Source organism: Castanea sativa, chromosome 1, assembly GCF_040712315.1.
Source record: "Castanea sativa cultivar Marrone di Chiusa Pesio chromosome 1, ASM4071231v1".
Lineage (NCBI taxonomy): Eukaryota > Viridiplantae > Streptophyta > Magnoliopsida > Fagales > Fagaceae > Castanea > Castanea sativa.
Window position 1 is genome coordinate 16,362,247 of NC_134013.1, and position 19,581 is coordinate 16,381,827.

The following is a 19,581-nucleotide window of genomic DNA, read 5'->3' on the forward strand; positions in this document are numbered from 1 at the left end:
TCTAAGCCAATTTCACTCTACTCTACTCTTTCTCCTTATCCCTCAATCCAAACAAACCATTAGTGTTTTTGACGTAAAAGTTTAGAATTCAAATGCTTCTCCCCTAAATATAGAATTATAAAAAAGAAAGACTATTTATTTATTTATTTATTTTTCCTATATTAAGTAGGTAAAAGATTTAAATTCAAGTACCTCCCGTGAAAAGAAATTGATAATTAGTGTCCATTTGTGTTTACCACAGTTTTTGTAGATTATTTGCATAAAACTTATTAAAAGATATAATTTTTGGTAGTTTTTATGTTAAATATATGACAAAAAAACCACAAATTTTATTAAAAAAAACTTTTTGAAACAAAAAACAAAAAGCTTAAAGCTAAAAGTTTTGTATATCAAACAGATACTAAAATTACACGACTTGACAATTTCTAAGGCTATTTTATTTAAGAAGGTTTGATCTGATCATTGATGGATTGTCTCTTTTTATGGTAACCACTGACCAAAAAAACAAAAATATTAATAAAAAAATAGATAAAAGTTAATGAATGCTCTAAGGTAATTGATTTATGAAATATTATTAAAAATATTTTATAGAAAAAAAATAAATAATTAAACTTTTAAATAACTGTCTAAACCCATAATAATAGGTATATTAAATTTTTTCTAAAACGGTCTATTAATATATAACCTAACCCACTTATTAACAGTATACTAAAAAATAAATAAAAGGCATCACCGAATGAGCTATATGCTCAGCCTCTCTGATGTAAATTCAATTACCGTTAACGGGCTCTATAATTAAATCCCCACGAACCCAAATTCCTAACCATTTTATTGCCATTCCTTCTTCATCATATTACCAACAAAGCCATCCAGCTCTAAGTAAACACGGCTTTCTTTGATAATACAAAATTCAATTATGTATTCCAACTTCCGAGTATCATAACCTTTGACTATTTGACTTATAATTGGTATCTTACAAATTCGATGCTCAAAGGTATGATTTTACTCTGGTAAGAGGGAATGAAATTAAATGAAAATAAATTAAAAGAATAATTTTAAAATATTTTTTTCTTGTCATTGTAAGAAAGTTTTAATAGAGGAAACATTATTTATTTCTATTCTCTTAAAATATCAAATTCTCATTCCCTCAAAATTGGGAGAAATGAGAATGAATGAAATTAGATTTAATGAATTTTTTACTAAAACTCCCAAAATACTTCTATATATCCAACCTTTTATTTTAAAATAAGGGTCTAATAGTAATATTGTCATAAAATGATTCTATTTCATTCCCTTTATATTACTCCCAAACAAGATTACTTATCTTCTATTCATTTTCATTCTTTTATTTTAAAACATCCAATCAAGGTTATTTAATTCAATTCCATTCTTTTCTATTCATTTTCCTTACTTAAATACATTTCATTCCGTTCTATTTATTTCCATTCCTTTATGATCATTCTATTCCATTCCCTTGCTAGAGTTTGTTTGCCTAAAACTTCTAGATTTTAACTATTTTTTGTCTAAAATTTTTATAATATATATTTTAATAAAATTAGGTTTTTTTATTCTATTTTTTTATTTTTAAAGTTAACTTTTTTCCACACATTGAACATAAAAGTTACTAATTAAAATGTATATATTTTGATAAATACTGTGCAAGTAACTTACCAGAAAGTCAGAAACTAGGGGATACCCAAACGCACACTTAATTTCTCTTCACTCGGAGCGAAGAATAAAAAAAAAAGAAAAAAATTTGTAAAATCATATCAAATGGAGGACATGATATAAATTTAACTTTCTTCAACAAAAAAAAATCCCATTATTTGGGTTGTTAACTTGTTATATTTATGCAAGATCTGTACTTGTTCTTAGTCAATTTCTTTCTATTGTTTAGATCATGAGTGTGTGTGTGTATATATATATATGCATAGGCACCCATAATAATTATTCGAAGGCCAATAAATAATACTAATAATTATAAAGAATGTAAGTGTAAGGACACAAGTCGAACCTTCAATCCACAATTAAATGAGAATGTGCTTGAAAGGCCTTTTGCAATAAATTTGTAGAGAGTGGGCTTGAAATCTAGATTTTGAGGGTGGTTCAAACAACAGAAAATAAACGAGCCTCGGGTCCAATAGCACAAACAAGGAATCAACTATAAGAATATGAATGAAAAATCTCTTCCTCGGACACAATCCGAGGATAGTTTATAGTATTGCTTCTCAATGGTGATTACAATTATAGATCGTTAGATTATCGTATACTATTGTCTTTCTTCTCCAAAGAAAGAGCCTCCTCTCTTCCGAAGGTCTTTTCCTTTATTTATACTCCCTCTTCTCCTCTTTATCATCCTCCACCTCATGGTTATAACGCTGGTTTTGGATACTTGTCCCATCAAATTTTCCCGAATTCCTCTAGGATTAGGGACCAAGTTCCAAACCTCATGCTCAGGTCTCCTTCCACCATTAATGTAGTCAGTATATCAATTGCAGAGTTTTTAATATGTGGGCGGTGGTAGCAGCTTTACCTTAGATATTCCACCGCCCTTCTACTGTCTTCCACGTGTACTGTATCTTCCCGTAACTATAAGATTGTTTATAACATAGCTTTGGGGATATTAAACCTCCTTCCTATGACCTCGGCTTTAATATCCGAGGACTAATATCTTCCTCGGACTCAATTGTTCACTCTTTTATCACATTTTTACCTGGCATTTTCTTTAAAAGGTACACTAATGTACTCCTAGTTCGTTTGATGTCCTCGGATTGGGTTTTTAGCCCAATAGACTTTGTTGGGCCATCATTTATAAATTACTGGGCCCAATGTCCCTACAGTAAGAATGATATTTGAAAATTATGAAAATTAAATATCTCTCTCTCAATTTTTTTTAGATGAAATATAATGATTCTAAACTTGCCTCTCTTTTTTTAATTAAAGAATAATGAAAACACTAGACCAATCAAGATGGTTGAAAGTTTTGGTTGAATGCATTTAATCCCATGTTAATTTAGGCTTGAAATCTGTTATTCATGTTCCTTTTTCCTCATTCAAATCGTTTTATTTATACAAAATTTGAACTCATGCTTAGAACATGAGAGATTTGGGTTCAATCCCCACCTACACCAAAGCTGATTGGTGTCCTGATCTGATGATAAAGAACCATTATCAGGAGCGGACGCCATAGGTTAAAACTCTCTAAAAAAAAAGAGTATGTATATCTATACGTATGCACCCATTGCAAAAATGTATATATTTCCAAGGCCAAATAAAGAATAATAATAGTTATAAAGAGTGTATGAATTATGTTTGAAAATTATGAAAATCCAATCTGTCTTTCTCCCTTAATTTTTAAAATAAAATATAATGATTCTAACTTAACCTTTTTTTTTTGTTAAGAAATATTGAAAATACCATACCAATCAAGATCATTGAAAGTTTTGGTAGAATGCATTTAATCCCATGTTCATTTATGTTTGGATTCTGTTTGTTCATGTTCCTTTTTCCTCATTCGAGTTGGTATATTTATGCAAGACTTTGAACTCATTCTTAGTCAATTTATTTCACTTGTTTATAACATGAGAATGTATAGATATATTCATAAACACCCATTTAATAATAAATAATAAATATATTTCAGAGGTCAAGTAAAGAATCATAATAATAGTAATAAAGAATGTACAAATGATATTTGAAAATTATGAATATCCAATCTCTCTTTTCTCTCAATTTTTTTAAAATAAAACATAATGATTGAAGACTTTCTCATATATATCTTAAGGAGTAATGAAAATCCTAGACCAATGAATGAAGACAGTTGAATATTTCCAATCCTCCACATTAATTCTGCAACTCATTGTGTTTGGATTCCATTGTTAATGTTCTTCACCAAAAATATTAGCTGGGTAGGGCCTGGTAGGCCTCCCATGGTATGACAAATCATCAAAACGAAAAAGAAAGGCCCGAAACCTCATAACGGTTGAGAGTGTCAGTGTAGTAATTAAGACAAGATCCAAACCCGTTTAGGAATCCCATCACCCTCAAAATGGCTGAAAAAAAAGAGTAGCTCCCTTTAGAGGTAGATAGACGCATAGGTGTGTGTGTGGGTCTGAGTCTGACCCAGCATTTTGACTCTTCTTCTTTTTTTTTTTCTTTTTTTTAGACTAGCAATCATCGAAACCTACCCACCTATACTATATTCATCATCACCACCACCACCATCCCCGAGACACAACACATCACAAAGCAACACAAGTCGCCGACACCCAGAAAAAAAAAATGAGGAAAGAATCACCGCCGCCGTCAGTTCCCGGAGGCAAATTGTTCAGCTTCTTCGAAACCAAAACCTTAGTAGCCACATTACTTGCTCTGACACTAGTCATGCTCATGTGGAACCTCCCTCCTTACTACCAAAACCTCCTCTCCACCACTCGCGTTTCTTGCTCCGCCACCACCACCACCACCACCACCTTAGCCGCCACCGCACCCAACGTTTCCTTAACTAACTTTTCAACTACCCCAGTTGCTGAACAAAAGTACTCAACTTCAACACCCAAGAGTAACGACCCCAACAAGCGAGTCTTCCAGACTTTTGGTAGCGCCGCTGCTCTCTTTGTCCTAATGGGTGCTTACCGCGGTGGTCCTCGGACTTTTGCGGTGGTGGGTTTAGCCTCCAAGCCCACTCACGTGTATGGCCACCCATGGTACAAATGCGAGTGGATCTCTAACAATGGGTCTTCCATTAGAGCTAAAGCTTATAAGATGCTTCCAGATTGGGGTTATGGCCATGTCTACACTGTTGTTGTTGTCAATTGTACTTTTCCAGACAATCCCAATTGGGACAACTTGGGTGGGAAGCTCACAATCAATGCGTACTACAACGAGTCTCCGAGGAGGTACGAGAAATTCACTGCCTTGGAAGAAGTACCAGGTTCTTACGACGAGTCCAAGTACCACCCACCTTATCAGTACGAGTATTTGTATTGTGGGTCATCTTTGTACGGGAGTTTGAGTGCTTCTAGGATCAGAGAATGGATGGCTTACCACGCGTGGTTCTTCGGACCCAAGTCCCATTTCGTGTTTCATGATGCGGATGGTATTTCACCTGAGGTTAGAGCCGCACTGGAGCCATGGGTGCGAGCTGGGAGAGCCACGGTTCAAGATATTAAGGGTCAGGCTGAGTTTGATGGGTATTACTATAACCAATTCTTGGTGGTGAATGATTGTCTACATCGGTACCGACACTCTGCTAATTGGACTTTTTACTTTGATGTGGATGAGTATATCTATTTGCCTGACGGGAATACGCTAGAGTCTGTGCTCAATGAGTTCTCAGATTATACACAGTTCACCATTGAGCAGAATCCTATGTCTAGTGTGCTCTGCTTGAACGATTCCACTCGCGATTATTCTAGGTACTTTCCTCTATTCTTTTCTCTATGAATTGCACGAATAATTAAAATGCTTTAACAAAAATGTTAGCACTTAGCACCTAAGATTCGTAATGCTATGAAAGTTATTAAACCAAATGCGCTTGTTTTGGGACATATGATTTGTGTACCCTTTTGGGTAAAGAAATAGAAGCTTAGCTTAGAATTTTTCCATCCAGTTGGAAAAGGTGTGTAAATTTGTCGTAAGTGGAATATACAAAAAATAGATCACACTGCTTTGCTCCTATGTATATGCATTGGAATTTACTTGGAACATTTTTAGTTTTGTTGGTTCTTGTAAATTCTATGTGCTTAAATTTGGTCTCTTTTGATCAAAATTCAGGGAATGGGGATTTGAGAAGCTACTATTCAAAGACTCAATAACTGGGATTCGAAGGGATCGAAAGTACGCAATTCAGGCTAAGAATGCGTACGCCACGGGTGTACACATGTCCGAGAATGTAATTGGGAAGACATTGCACAAGACCGAAACAAAGATCAGATATTACCACTACCACAACTCCATTTCGGTACAAGGTGAACCGTGCAGGGAATTTCTACCACTTTCGGCGAAGAACAATGTGACATGGTACAACAAGATACCTTATGTTTACGATGATAATATGAAGAAACTCGCCGACACTATCAAGGATTTCGAGCGCAAAACCATTGGAAACGTTGTACAGCTCCAGCTATAGTTGTGGCTGGCTAGCGTAGCGGTGGTCGCAATGCAATGATTTTTAAAGCCCAAAAAAGATTGTGACCATATTTCACCGACATGTACATGTGATGTGAGCTAGCAAAATTGCCAGTGCAGATTGTGATAGTGGGAAATTCCCCACGCGCGTATGGCGTGCATTATCATGATCATTGATTGATGGATTAATTTTTTGTTCATAAAATTAGCTTCGGTTGCTCAATGTTTACTCCTCTTATTTCCTGGCCAGGGATTCATTTGGCATGATTGGTTAGGAACCAATGCAAAAGAAAAGGGAGAATGGCCCAGCTAGCATAGCATTGCTTTCGTTTGTCTATAAAAAAAAAGGTTAAAGAGTGAGTGAGTGTGAGTGATTAGAGTGTTTTTTATTTGTTCCTTGATCTTTTTTTTATATATAATAATTATTGATATTCTTGGAGGAATTTGTGTAAAGATGTTTAATTACTCCTTTTCTCTACTTTTAATGGGTTATTTTTTCTTTTTAAACAAGAATGATGCCATGTGATTCGTGGACAGTAATAATAAATTTTTTTAGAAAGATGCTGTTGAATAAATGATTAAGTCGCTTTTCTTTATCTTTTTGATGATTTATTCCTCCCCTAGAGGCTATTAAAGTGGTAGACGTTGATTACAAAGAAAAAAGGCAAGGATTGAAAGACATGGCAGAGAGATTAACAAACTGGTAACGCATAAATAGACCAAAAGTAAACAGTATAATCTTTCTTCACTGTCTGTTTGTTTTTTCTTTTGACCCCATGATTAAAGCGTAAGACACAATCTACATATTGAGCCCTACATGTGCAGATTACGAAGTTTCAGGCTCAGGTATTGTTCCATAAGGGGCGGAGCTATAGCATGGCTTGGCCCCAAATTTAAAATAATTATTTTATATTATGTATAAGTATTTAAAACTTTAAATATTTAGTTACAAAAATAAAAGTTGGCCTCCTCAAATGTTTGAGTTAGTTCAATAATGCTCTTAAAAATCAATAGAATTTGTTAATTGATCTAGTAATTATAGAAACAAGGTAGTTTTTGTTTTCTCTAATTCGTTTTTTGTACATGTTTAATACCAAACTAGACAGTTTTTGTATACTCATTGGAGTTTAAAAGATGATAAATTCTCCTAAAAAATTATCTTGCAAATACACACGTACGAAAGTTGTTAATTTTATATACAATATATTTATAAATTATGACTTACTCTAATATCAAAATATTAATATTTATATTTGTGTAAGTGCGTTTACGCATGTGTGCGATGGTTTATCTTGACTTGAGACTAATATATTAATACCAAAATTTGGTTCCAAACAAAAAGTTCTAACTACACTCCTGTTGCGTGGCAGAATATAAATAACAGAGTCAAGATTCCACCTTCACATTGTTTCTATATATGGTATTTATTAGTATGAAAATGAAGTATTCTATCAACATCTAGTTCGAATTTGGTGCAATTCCAGATTTTTATGTATAAAAAAAAAGGGTGCATTTCCAGATTATTATGATGCTTTGCTTGTACAAAAATTTAGGTGGAGGACTCGAGATGGTACTTTTAGAATTATGAGAAACTTCTTGTTATATGAACTAAATTGAAAGCATGAAGGAGGCGGTGGTGTGGTACTGATAGTCACTATGTTAGGTATAGAAAATTTACAGAAGGACCAGAGCGTGCTCAATAATTCAACCAAAACAACTGTCAATAATTTGTCTTGTCCTTATATGGGATACTGAAAGCGCGATCTGTGGTCACTGACAGTGAAATACCAGTCACTTGTATGACTTTTGTAGCCCAATAGGTAACTTCTTCGTTAGGAATGGCAACGGGTCGGGTTCGGACCGGGTTTTTGCATACTCGGACCCGACCCGCGGGCCAAGACCCAGAACCCGAACCCGGCCCGATTATTAATCGGGTTTTTTTCCCGGAGCCCATACCCGCCCCGCGGGCCCCGTTTATCTTCTTGGGCCCAAATCTAGCCTAACAAAAAATTTTTTTTTTTTAAGCCCATTAAATTTTTCCCCTAGATTCAAGCCTATTCAAGCCATTTAACATGGCCCAAATGCCAAAATTTGGCATTTAGGCCACATTATAGGGCAACCAAATCAAACCAAATTATAAGTTAATCATAAATCAATAAATCACAACTAAGATTTTAAATCAACAAATCACTTAAAAAGTTACAAAATAAATCCCACAAGTCTAGGAAATTACAAAATGTCTTATCCTCCAACTAACAAATGAAAAAGACTAAGAAATTCTTACAAAATGTCTTATCCTCCATAACCGGGTTTTTATCCGGGGCGGGTTTCGGGTCGGGTTTCAGACTTTTTTATAAAATCCGGACCTGACCCGAACCCGCTTCGGGTTTTTTTTAAAAAACCCATACCCGACCCTATTCTTTATCGGGCCGGGTAAAATCCGGCCCATTAGGGTCGGGCCGGGCCGGGTATCCGCGGGCCGGATCTAAATTGCCATCCCTATTCTTCGTGCTTTCAACAGATCAAGGTTGAAATCATCATTCATATTGTAACTATCAAATTTACCCAAAAAAATTCAACTTGAAAGGATTGGAATTTGGAAGAAGCATGAGCATGTGCCAATTATTTTTGGTTACAGTTCATAATGTTCATTATGTATATATGTACTTAAGGTAGAACTAACAATTTTCACCTAAATTTAGCAAATTTATCAACCCAGAGAGTAAATAAAGTGGGTTTCAATTAGTTCAATTAATAAAATCTCTAATAATTAAAAAGATATTTAGGGTTCGATCCCCGCCTATACCAAAAACAGATTGGTGTATTGGTCTGATGATTGAACTATCATCAAAAGCGGATGTTATATGTTGAAACTCTCTCTAAAAAAAGAAGGAAATAATAAAATTTGATAAAAACTCGTCGGGCAGATTGCAGGCATGTTGCTACAAATGCCTGTGTATATATTTTTGTCTCCATGGTGGAGAAATGTAATATATAATTTAAGGTAAGACAAAGTTGAGTTACAAAATTAGTTGTAATTTAAAACTGCAACTTTATTCAATATCATTAACATTATTACATATTTTGAAAATCTAATCATTAGATTGCATGTTCTTTACGCTCTTATAGTCCGTTTTGGATTAAGGGAGAGGGAGGGGGAGTAGAGTAGAGTAGAGTAGTGTAGAATTGACCCAAATTTAGAATATTTTCAGTCAACTCTACTTTACTCCCCTCCTCCTCCCTCCCCCTTTAATCCAAACAGGCCTTTGATATATGTGTCAAATTTTGTGCCAATATGATATTATTAACTATATAATCTATAAGATTATATTTTATGCATAGTTTTAAATTACAAAAATTTACAATTTAAATGATTTATTGATGACATACTTATTGATTTTTTATTTTTTAAAATTTTTACAAGCACGAGGATATAAGAAGAAAACGTAATCCAATAGTAGATTAGTCAAAATTCACCACTACTAAAAAAATATTGAGTAAAGTTATAGTTTTATTTTGCAATAAATTTTGTAGCTAAATTTTGTCATTCAAGGTAATTTTTTGTTATATAAAAATTTTTATTAATTATTTTAATATTTCATTTCACTAATATTGATGATCTTTTATTTTACATTTAAATTTTAATTAATCTATAAATAGAGGTTCAAAGGCTGAACTTGGTTGGAGGAAAAGGAATTCGATAGCATTTAATTCAGGCCCAATAGCTGTGGAATCAGTTTCATTTTCTTTTCAATTTCTGGTAGTATCACTTTTATTTTACCGTCTGATAACACAGGCTCTCTTGTCGGGCTTTTGTTCTGTAGTACCATTAAACAATTAAAGAGACCAGCCTGTCTCAATGGGTTGGTTCACTGACCAGTAGCGGGTTGGGTCATAAATATGTTGAGTATGTAATTACCCATTTATTCATTCATGGCCTATTTATATATAAATTAATTATCTATTACCAACCCAACCCATTTAATTAGTAACCCATTCATTTAACCCAATATGACCCAAATACCTTTCTGAGAGATGCTACGTCCACAACATATTTACAACATTTTCACAACAAACCATATGTGGTTAGTTATTATTGGTTTAAATTTAAACTTAACGCTAAGATTACTATATTGCCCCAACAATAACAACCAGTAACAATCTGCCACTTAAGATTTGTTGTAAAAATGTTGTAAAAATGTTGTGGACATATCATTTCTCTACCTTTAAAACTACTTAAATACTCGCTTGACCTTCAAATTACCAAAATACCCTTAAATGCCTAAAATGACGCAAATATCCCTACACTTCCAAAATTACCAATATATCCAAAATTATCTTTAAAATCTCTAAAATGAGCAAAATGCCCATGAAACCTCTAAAATAACCAAAATACCCCGATATCTCTAAAATTACCAAATATGCTCAAAAACTACTAAAATAACCTAAATATTCCCAAAATCTCTAAAATGAGCAAAATACCCATGAAACCTCTAAAATGACCAAAATACCCCGATATCTCTAAAATCAACAAATATGCTTAAAAACTACTAAAATGACTAAAATACCTCCAAAATCTCTAAAATGAGCAAAATACCCCCCAAAACATCTAAAATGTCCAATCTACACAAAACCCAAAAAATGACCAAAAAAAACCCCCCAAAACCCAAAAATGACCAAAATACCCCTAAAACCTAAAAAATACCAAAATACCCCCCAAAACATAAAAATGACCAAAATACCACCAAAACCCAAAAAATAACCAAAATACCCTTGAAACCCAAAATATGACCAAAATACCCTTGAAACCTAAAATATGACCAAAATACCCTTGAAACCCAAAATATTACCAAAATACCCTTTGAAACCTAAAAATGATCAAAATACCCCCAAACCCAAAAATGACCAAAATACCCCCAAAACCCAAAAAATGACCAAAATACCTCCCAAAACCCCCAAAATGACCAAAATACCCCCCAAAACCCACAGAATGACCAAAAAGCCCCTGAAACCTAAAAAATTACCAAAATACCCCAAAACCTAAAAATTACCAAAATACTTTTGAACCCTAGAAATTTGCCGAAATAATAAAAAAATATGAAAATTATTGTAATAACCCTAAAGCCGAAAAGATGACAGATATGCCCTCGTAACCTAAAAAATGATTGAAATATTCTTAGAATCTAAAATATCATCAAAATAACCCTGAAACTTAAAAAATTATCAAAATTCACTCGAAACCTAAAAAATTACCGAAATTCCCTTGAAACCTATTAAATGACTGAAATACTCTTAGAACTTTAATTTGTTGAAAATATCCTCGAAACATCCAAAATACGCTAAACCTCTATTTTGATAATTTTAGACGTTTTAGGTGTATTTTGGTCATCTTACACATTTAGGGGTATTTTGGTCATAATTTAGGTTTCAGGGGTTTTTATCGATCATTTTTTTAGGTTTTGGGATTATTTTGGTCATTTGGTGTATTTTGACATTTTTTTTAGGTTTCAGGGTGTTTTGGTAATTTTTTTATGTTTCAAAGGTATTTTGGTCATTTTTTAAGTTTAGGGGGTATTTTGGTAATTTTATGAGTTTACAAGTTTTGGAGGTATTTTAGTCATTTTATAGGTTTCAAAGGTATTTTGGTCATTTTTTAGGTTTCAAGAATATTTTTGGTAATTTTAAGGTTTCAGAGGTATTTCGGTCATTTTTAACGTTTAGGGGGTATTTCGGTCATTTTTTAGGTTTAGGGGGGTATTTTGGACATTTTAGAGTTTTGGGGGGGGGGGGGGTATTTTGCTCTTGCTAGAGATTTTGTAGGTATTTTGGTAATTTTTTGGGTTTTGGGGGTATTTTGGTAATTTTTAGGTTTTTGAGGGTATTTTGGTCATTTTTTGGGTTTTGGGGGGCATTTTGGTAATTTTTAGGTTTGGGGTGGTATTTTGGCATTTTTAAGGTTTTAGGGGTATTTTGGTTATTTTCTAGAAATGTAGATTTTATGTTGTTTATTTCAATTTTATATGGGTTTTAGTGGGTATTAGTGGGTTTATCCATTAAGACCCATATAATTAAATAACCAAATGCGTTTTTACCCATTTAACTCACATATTCAAATGAGTTGGGTTAAGACTAATCCAAATTAGGTGGGTAATAGGTAGATTCATGGATATGGATAAAAATTGGCATGCGTATTGACCAGTAACCACTTACGAAGCGAGGGAGGAATAAAAAAAATGGTTTGGATTTTGGATGATTAGAGCGTGGAAGAGCCTATGGATCCATGAAGTGGTGAATTTAGAAGTACAAGCATACATTGAAGTTAGAAAAATTTATGAGCATAATCAATTCCATACTCATTTCTAAAGAAAAAAAAAAAGTTAACAGATCTCTTAAAGACGTTGACGTAAAAACTATTTTTAGAAATTTTTTATTGGAAAAAGAAAAAAACAATTGTAACAACCCAATGAAAAGCACTAGCCACATCTGTGCTATACCTCAAAAGGACTAGTTACAATTGAGGCTCCTTGTATTTGTTAATAAAGCCCAGTTTAACCCAATATATGCCTGGTGTGGGACTTATCACACACCCCACATACATCACACAATCAATTAAATTGGGGTATCACAATAATTGACTTTTATTTTTTGAGAGAGTTTTAACTTATGAAATCCGTTCCTAATGATAGCCCTTTATCATTAAACTAAGACACTAATAAGTTTTTTAATAGCTTTTTTATATTTTCCATAAAAGTTGTATTAAAAATTTCTTAAAATTGTATATTAACATGTAACTGGCTGTGAGGGGATAAAAGAACAGAAAATGATGGGTTTATGTTAAAATGACAGACAATCGGACATAGTCTAAAAATAATTGCGAAAGGGAGTATGAAATTATTATACCACCGGTGGACTCTTTGCCTTTTCCCGTTAAAAGAACTATGTCTCTGATCTGTTAAGAATCCTCTTAGTAGAGCACAGGATATATCATTGGGCCAAAAAGGTGTATCAGTATATGATACTGGAAAATGTCTCATTAGGGAGGCTTGGATAAGCAACCAAGCATTAAAGCTTCATTCTGTACTTTTGCAGTGTACCACACCAGACAACGCACCACCATCATCCAACTAAGCTAACGGGGAACTTCTTTTAATTTATTTGTTTCCACTTTTTGGGTGCTAGAGAAATGATATTGCATACCCACAAATGAAATGGACTCCTGCCCATTAATATCCAGTTCAGTTATCAATTCAGGTTTTTCTAAAAAATAATAATTAAAATCATAAGGGTTTTTCTTTTTTTTTTGAGAATGATAAGGTTTTTTTTAGAAGAAAAAAAAACTTAAGTTATGATTAATGTTTTTTCTCTTAAAAAAATTTATGATTAATCTAAAATCACTTTTATATGGTCAGTTCATTGTTGATATCATATATTAATTAAATACCGATTTCAATGTGCTATCTACCAATGACTTTTAAGTTAATTGACACTTTTTTCTCTAAAAAAAGAAAATTACCACTTTCTAGTTAATGAAGGTTTAGGTCAACTATTATCTGTTGTTTTTTTGTTTTTAAATGTGATATATAAGAATTAAATTCTCAATCCTTTCGTTTGTAATATACTAAAAAAAAATTGACATTTCTGATATTTTGAACGGAGATGTTCAGGTTAGAATCAACCTCTTACATATCTTGTGAAAGAAAAAATGTTAAACAAATTGTGTGAATATAGTTTTTCTACATTTATTACTTCAGCGGGGGGAAAAGGAGACCCATACCATTGTGATGGGCTGAAGTTCTGCATTAAAGGTGGCTTGCAGGGCCCGCTATGCTGTGTGGACAAATATACATATTTTTGTTTTGAAGAAGCATATTCGTTTGAATCCAGACTAACATGCGAGCCCAACCTTGCAGGCTAAGTCGTGGCTCAATTTGACAGAATTTGTGCATTTCTGTTGGTTTTTCTATAATTAAAATCTGGGTCCGAAGTTGTTAGCCTGTTTTCAAATATGAAAATTGAAATACAAGGTCTTATAATTTAATTAGCATTTTTTAATGTTTCTAATGAAAATGTTTATGTTCCAGATTTTCTCTACCAGTTGTAACCATCAAACTTAAAAAAAAAAAAGAAAAAGAAAAAGAAAAGAGAGGCAATCTAAGCCGAAGGGGCTGAAATTTTACATAATGGCTCTTCAAGTTCGACTTTTCCCTGGCCAAATGTAGCTAAATGGCATGTGACTTTATGGATGAAATCCTGACTTTTTTTTTTTTTTTTGATGCTGAGAAAACCTTTTCATACTAGTGTTTTAGTTTCTATGCATCTAAAAGTGTGGGTGGCCACCATTGTTAGCTCATTAAAGAAAAAAAAATGAATGCAGTATCACCTAATATAAAATTTCATTATACCAAATAGGAAATAATAAACTATGTTACAAAATTTATCTTTAAATTTGTGAATTACAACATTTTTTAACTTGAAATGGCCATCTCTCAAAAGTCGAAACAAATGGAAAATATTTTCTTTTCACTTTATATACGATGATGCTTGAGATTAGTGATTGCACTTCCAATCCGGACTTTATATCATGTGGATTTCTTATATTTCTCATTATCATCGACAAGAAATGAGCCATTTAGTAAGTTTAAATTACCACACTACTTGAATCATTATGGAATTTCATGACCCATGAACTTTCACTAATCAAGTCGAACTTTGTCTTTATGATCTGCGAATTAAACTACTTGACTTTATGATTCGAAAAAGCAAGTCCAGGACATCTTAACAAGATGATGGGCAACCGATTTCACATCCAAACTGTTAAACTTGAAGAAGCAAATAACAGTAGCACTTGCAAAGCAAAGAATAAAGTAACAGAAAGAGACAAAAGGCAATACACATGTCAAGGAAAGAAGAGAGAAGAAATTGGAGACAACTGTCTATTAGGACAAATGTGATTCATGTTAAGAACATATGTCATTTAAAATTGGCTAATCCTTTGACAAAACTCACCTTTCTTGTGATTAAGTAAATCTAGGATGTGTTTAATATTTCAAGGAACAAGAGTTCAAGTCCAAGTATTGAAGCGATGCAAATCTGTCCAAGAATCAAGTGAAAAAGTGTTGGATTTTAAAACTCAACAGCTAACTTGACATATAGCATCTATCGAGGTTTAAAAGGCAGTTAGCCCGATGCTCGACAGCTGCTCGATAGATACCCTATCTATCGAGATTTATGAAAATCAGATTTTTAGTTTCGATTTCATTCCAATCCATGTGTACATGTTTAAACTTTCTTTTTTCATAACCCTAAACATATATAAGGATTATTTTAAGGGCCGTCAAAGGTTGCACAGTTGCACGAGTGTGGAGCAAAGTGCTGTTCATGCAAATTGTGACCGGAGACAAAATTTGCCTTAGTTCATCTTTGTCTTGAAGAAGCTACTACGTTTGTACGCCATTGGGTTTTGTGACCAAGGAGCTTCGTGATTTTCATTGTGTTGATGAACTGAAAAACTTTGTAGCGAACATCTTTCTCAAGTTGGTGATTAAGCCGGTACTAGGATTCGCGCATCTATTGGTTAGTCATGTACTAGGAGCCGTGCATTGAAAAAGAGAGATTGTCACTACAGAACAAGTCCAATTGTGTATTGAGGTAAGGGTTCAACTGTAAGTTGGTATAAGGTACTGTGATTCCTTTACTTGTAACCACTTGTTGTGATAATAGTAGATTCTTGAGAGTGGTAACTTTAAAATCACCTGGTGGGGTTTTTGCTTTGGAGATTTTTTTTATTCGTAAATAAATCACCGTGTCAACTTTATTTCCCGCTGCATATTAACTTCGTTGGTGATTTGTTTGTGCTATCACGCATTTTGCATGTTAATTGGATTAATTAATTAACTTGGCTAATTAATCAATTAATTTATCATAAGGGGTCAATACATTCTTGGCCTATCACTGTCAAACACTGAAGGAGCCAAGTGTCATTATTTGATTTGTTGTAATGATAAAATTCGATTAATTAGTTATTTTAGGCAGGAAGGCTAGCCTCTGTTTTTTGTGTATATATAGAGTAGTTACTAATTATCTTGTAACTACTTTTGCACACCAGAAATTAGTGATCATCAATAATGATTTCAGTTTCTTCAATCTTTCTCTCTGTTTTTCACATGGTATCAGACCAAGTTTCTCTATTTTGAGAATTTTCTTTTGTTTTCTAAGTTCCCGAACAGAGTTTGTTTTTCATTTTCATTCTCACTCATGGCCTCCAATTCCACAACCAATACACAATCTAAAACTGCACACTCAATGCCTTCTTCAAGTGCAGTTATGGCAGATGAATCTGCAAATAATCCTTTCTTTCTTCCAGCGAATGAGAATCCTGGTATCATTCTCACTTCGCAACCACTCACTGATCCAGAGAATTATATGAGTTGGGCAAGATCTGTGATCTTGGCTTTGAGTGCCACAAACAAGTTTAATTTTGTGAATGAATCAAGTCCTAAGCTTGATCCATCTTCTCCATTGTTTAATTCTTGGAGTGGGTGCAATACTATAGTGCTTTCATGGTTAACAAATTCACTTAGCATGGATTTGAAGGCAAGTGTCGTGTACATCAACAATGCAAAAGATTTGTGGATTGATCTTAAGGACAGGCTATCTCAAGGCAACACTCCAAGGCTTGTTAAGCTTCAAAGGGAGATATCTCATCTTTCACAAGGTTCACTCTCGATGAGTTCTTATTTCACAAAATTTAAGACTTTGTGGAATGAATTTGCCGATTACCAGGCTTTCACAATTTGTACTTGTGCTTGTACTTGTGGATCTAAGTCTTCTCAACTTGATGCTCAGCATAAGGAGCATGTATTTTGTTTTTTGATGGGATTGAATGACAGTTATGGAAATATAATTGGTCAGATTTTGTTGCTTGAGCCTTTTCCCTCTTTTAGCAAAGTGTGTTCTCTGATTTTGCAAGAAGAGAAAAGAAGGAATATTGGTAAAGGTTTTAACATGATTCACTCAGGAGAAGCTGTTGCTATGTGTGTGAATAATAGCAAAGGTTTTCATGGCCATCAAGGTCATAATCATGGTGGAAAAAAGGGGTAATGCTAAGAAAGATAGGTCTGTCTGCACTTACTGTGGTCTTACTGGACATATAGCAAATAAATGCTATAAGCTTCACAATTACCCTCTAGGTTACAAACCAAAAAAAGGTAACAAGGCTATGGCAAATCAAGTTTCTTCAATGCAGCCCTCAGGAAATTTTGGAATGGATATCTTTCCTTCAACAGTGAAATCTAGTTTTATGCCTACTGGAGTTTTACCAAATGGTGTTCAACTTGTTGGTTCTTTGCCTGTTGGTATTTTGCAAAATGCTTTTATTCAACCAAACATTGCTTCACAGAACCATGGTGGTCATTCTTTTGGAGGTTCTTATGTGCAAGCTGGTCCACAGGTCCCATTGTCTCAGGCTCATTGTGAGCAATTTTTGAATATTCTGAAGAATTATATGGCTTCTGGATCAGGTAATGGTGCTCAGACTGCTCGTCAAGCTGCTTCTGTCATGGTACCAAATCCTTCCATTCCACAACCCTTATCTTCCACCTCCACTTCACCCTCTTGTTCATCAAATTTTTCAGGTAATCCCTATTGGATTTCACCCAATCTTTCTGATTCCATATTTACTGCTCAAGTTGTTGATAGGCATGCCTATAAGTCTAATACTTGGATCATTGATACTGGAGCAACATATCAAATGGTTCATTCTGTTGCTTAATTGACCACAATTACTTCCATAGTCCATACTTGTGTCTATTTGCCAAATGGGGAACAAGCTTTAGTCACACATATAGGCATAGTGCAAGTTTCATCCACATTAACCCTTAATGATGTTTTGTGTGTGCCCTCTTTTACTTTCAATTTGATATCAGTTAGTAAACTCACCAAGAATCTTTCTTGTTGCCTCATTTTTTTTGGTGATTGTTGTTTTATTTAGGACCTTGCTCAATGGAGCATGATTGGTCTGGGTAAAGCACGGAATGGCTTGTTTCCGTTGCAAGATTCAGATTGTAGACCTCATGCATCTGCTCTTGCTGCTGCTATTAGTTATATCTCTTCTTCAAACTTATGGCACAGTAGACTTGGACATCCCTTTCATTCAAAACTTCTCTTGTTGAAGCAATTTGTACATGTTGATGTTACTAATAAAACACCTTGTTGTGACATTTGTCATTTTTCAAAGCAAAAGAAGCTTCCATTTGCTTCTAGTACTCATGTATTAAATAAACCCTTTGATTAGATTCATTATGACCTTTGGGGTCCATTTTCTACTAGTACTATTGATGGTTTTAAGTTCTTTTTAAAAATTGTGGATGATTTTACTAGATGTACTTGGGTGTATCTTCTCAAGCATAAGTCTGATACTCAATATTATCTTCCACAATTTGCTTCTATGGTGAATACTCAATTTAATTGTAAAATCAAGTCTATTAGAAGTGATAATGGTACTAAGTTTTTCCTTAAAGATTTCTTTCAATCTCATGGCATCTTGCATCAGTTATCATGTGTTGATACCCCTCAACAAAATGCTGTTGTTGAGATGAAGCATCAACACATTCTTAATGTAGCAAGGGCTTTAAGCTTTCAATCACAGGCTCCTTTGTGTTTTTGGGGTGATTGCATTTTAACTGTTGTCCACTTAATCAACAGACTTCCTTCAAGGTCCATAGAAAACAAAAGTCCATATGAACTTCTATTCAAATCTCCACCATCTTATACTCATCTTAAATGTTTTGGTTATTTATGCTTTATCTCTACTTTACCTCATAATAGGGACAAATTTGCACCTAGGGCTAAGAAGTGTGTATTCTTAGGCTATCCCTATGGCATAAAAGGTTACATGGTTTTGGACCTTACTTCGAATTCTATTCATATTTCTAGAAATATAATTTTCTATGAGCATATATTTCCTTATGTTCTTTTCTCTCAACCTTCAACTTCCTATCTGGATGACATGATTTTTCCTCATTGTACTTCAGACACTACTTCCCATTCCTCTTCATATCCTTTTGTGGTTGCACCTTCTTCACCCCTTACTACATCTAGTCCTTATGTGTTAGACACCATTTCCCCACCTACCGCAGACACTACTGTAATTCTTGCTGCAGATCCTACTGCAGAATCTGTTGCAATTCTTGCTGTAGATCCCAATGCAGAATTACCTTCTTTCATTTCACAACCTGGCCTTATTTCCCCTTCCTCTTCCTTGCCTATTGCACCTTTACCAACTCTTAGAAGGTCTACTAGACCTCATCAACCTCCATCTTATCTTTCTGAGTAATCTTGTAAGTCTGTTAGCACCAAGCCCAATTCTGGTTTGCCATATGATATTTTTGCTTGTTTGGACTTTGGATTATTCTCACAGTGGCCCTATCTTTCACTCCTTTGTCATGGTAGTCA

The 19,581-nt window shown here is 33.9% G+C and overlaps 2 protein-coding genes across 2 annotated transcripts; both read left to right on the forward strand.

Moving 5' to 3' along the window:
- Positions 1-4,077: 4,077 nt before the first annotated feature.
- On the forward strand, positions 4,078-6,572 carry LOC142622012 (galactan beta-1,4-galactosyltransferase GALS1). The gene is made up of 2 exons (XM_075795457.1): positions 4,078-5,417; positions 5,776-6,572. Exons 1-2 carry the CDS (start codon positions 4,282-4,284, stop codon positions 6,128-6,130), a joined length of 1,491 nt encoding a protein of 496 aa, XP_075651572.1. The 5' UTR covers positions 4,078-4,281; the 3' UTR covers positions 6,131-6,572.
- A 9,811-nt stretch (positions 6,573-16,383) lies between these two features.
- Positions 16,384-17,229, forward strand: LOC142620388 (uncharacterized). The gene has a single exon (XM_075793784.1). It carries the CDS (start codon positions 16,384-16,386, stop codon positions 17,227-17,229), a length of 846 nt encoding a protein of 281 aa, XP_075649899.1.
- The last annotated feature ends 2,352 nt before the right edge of the window (positions 17,230-19,581 follow it).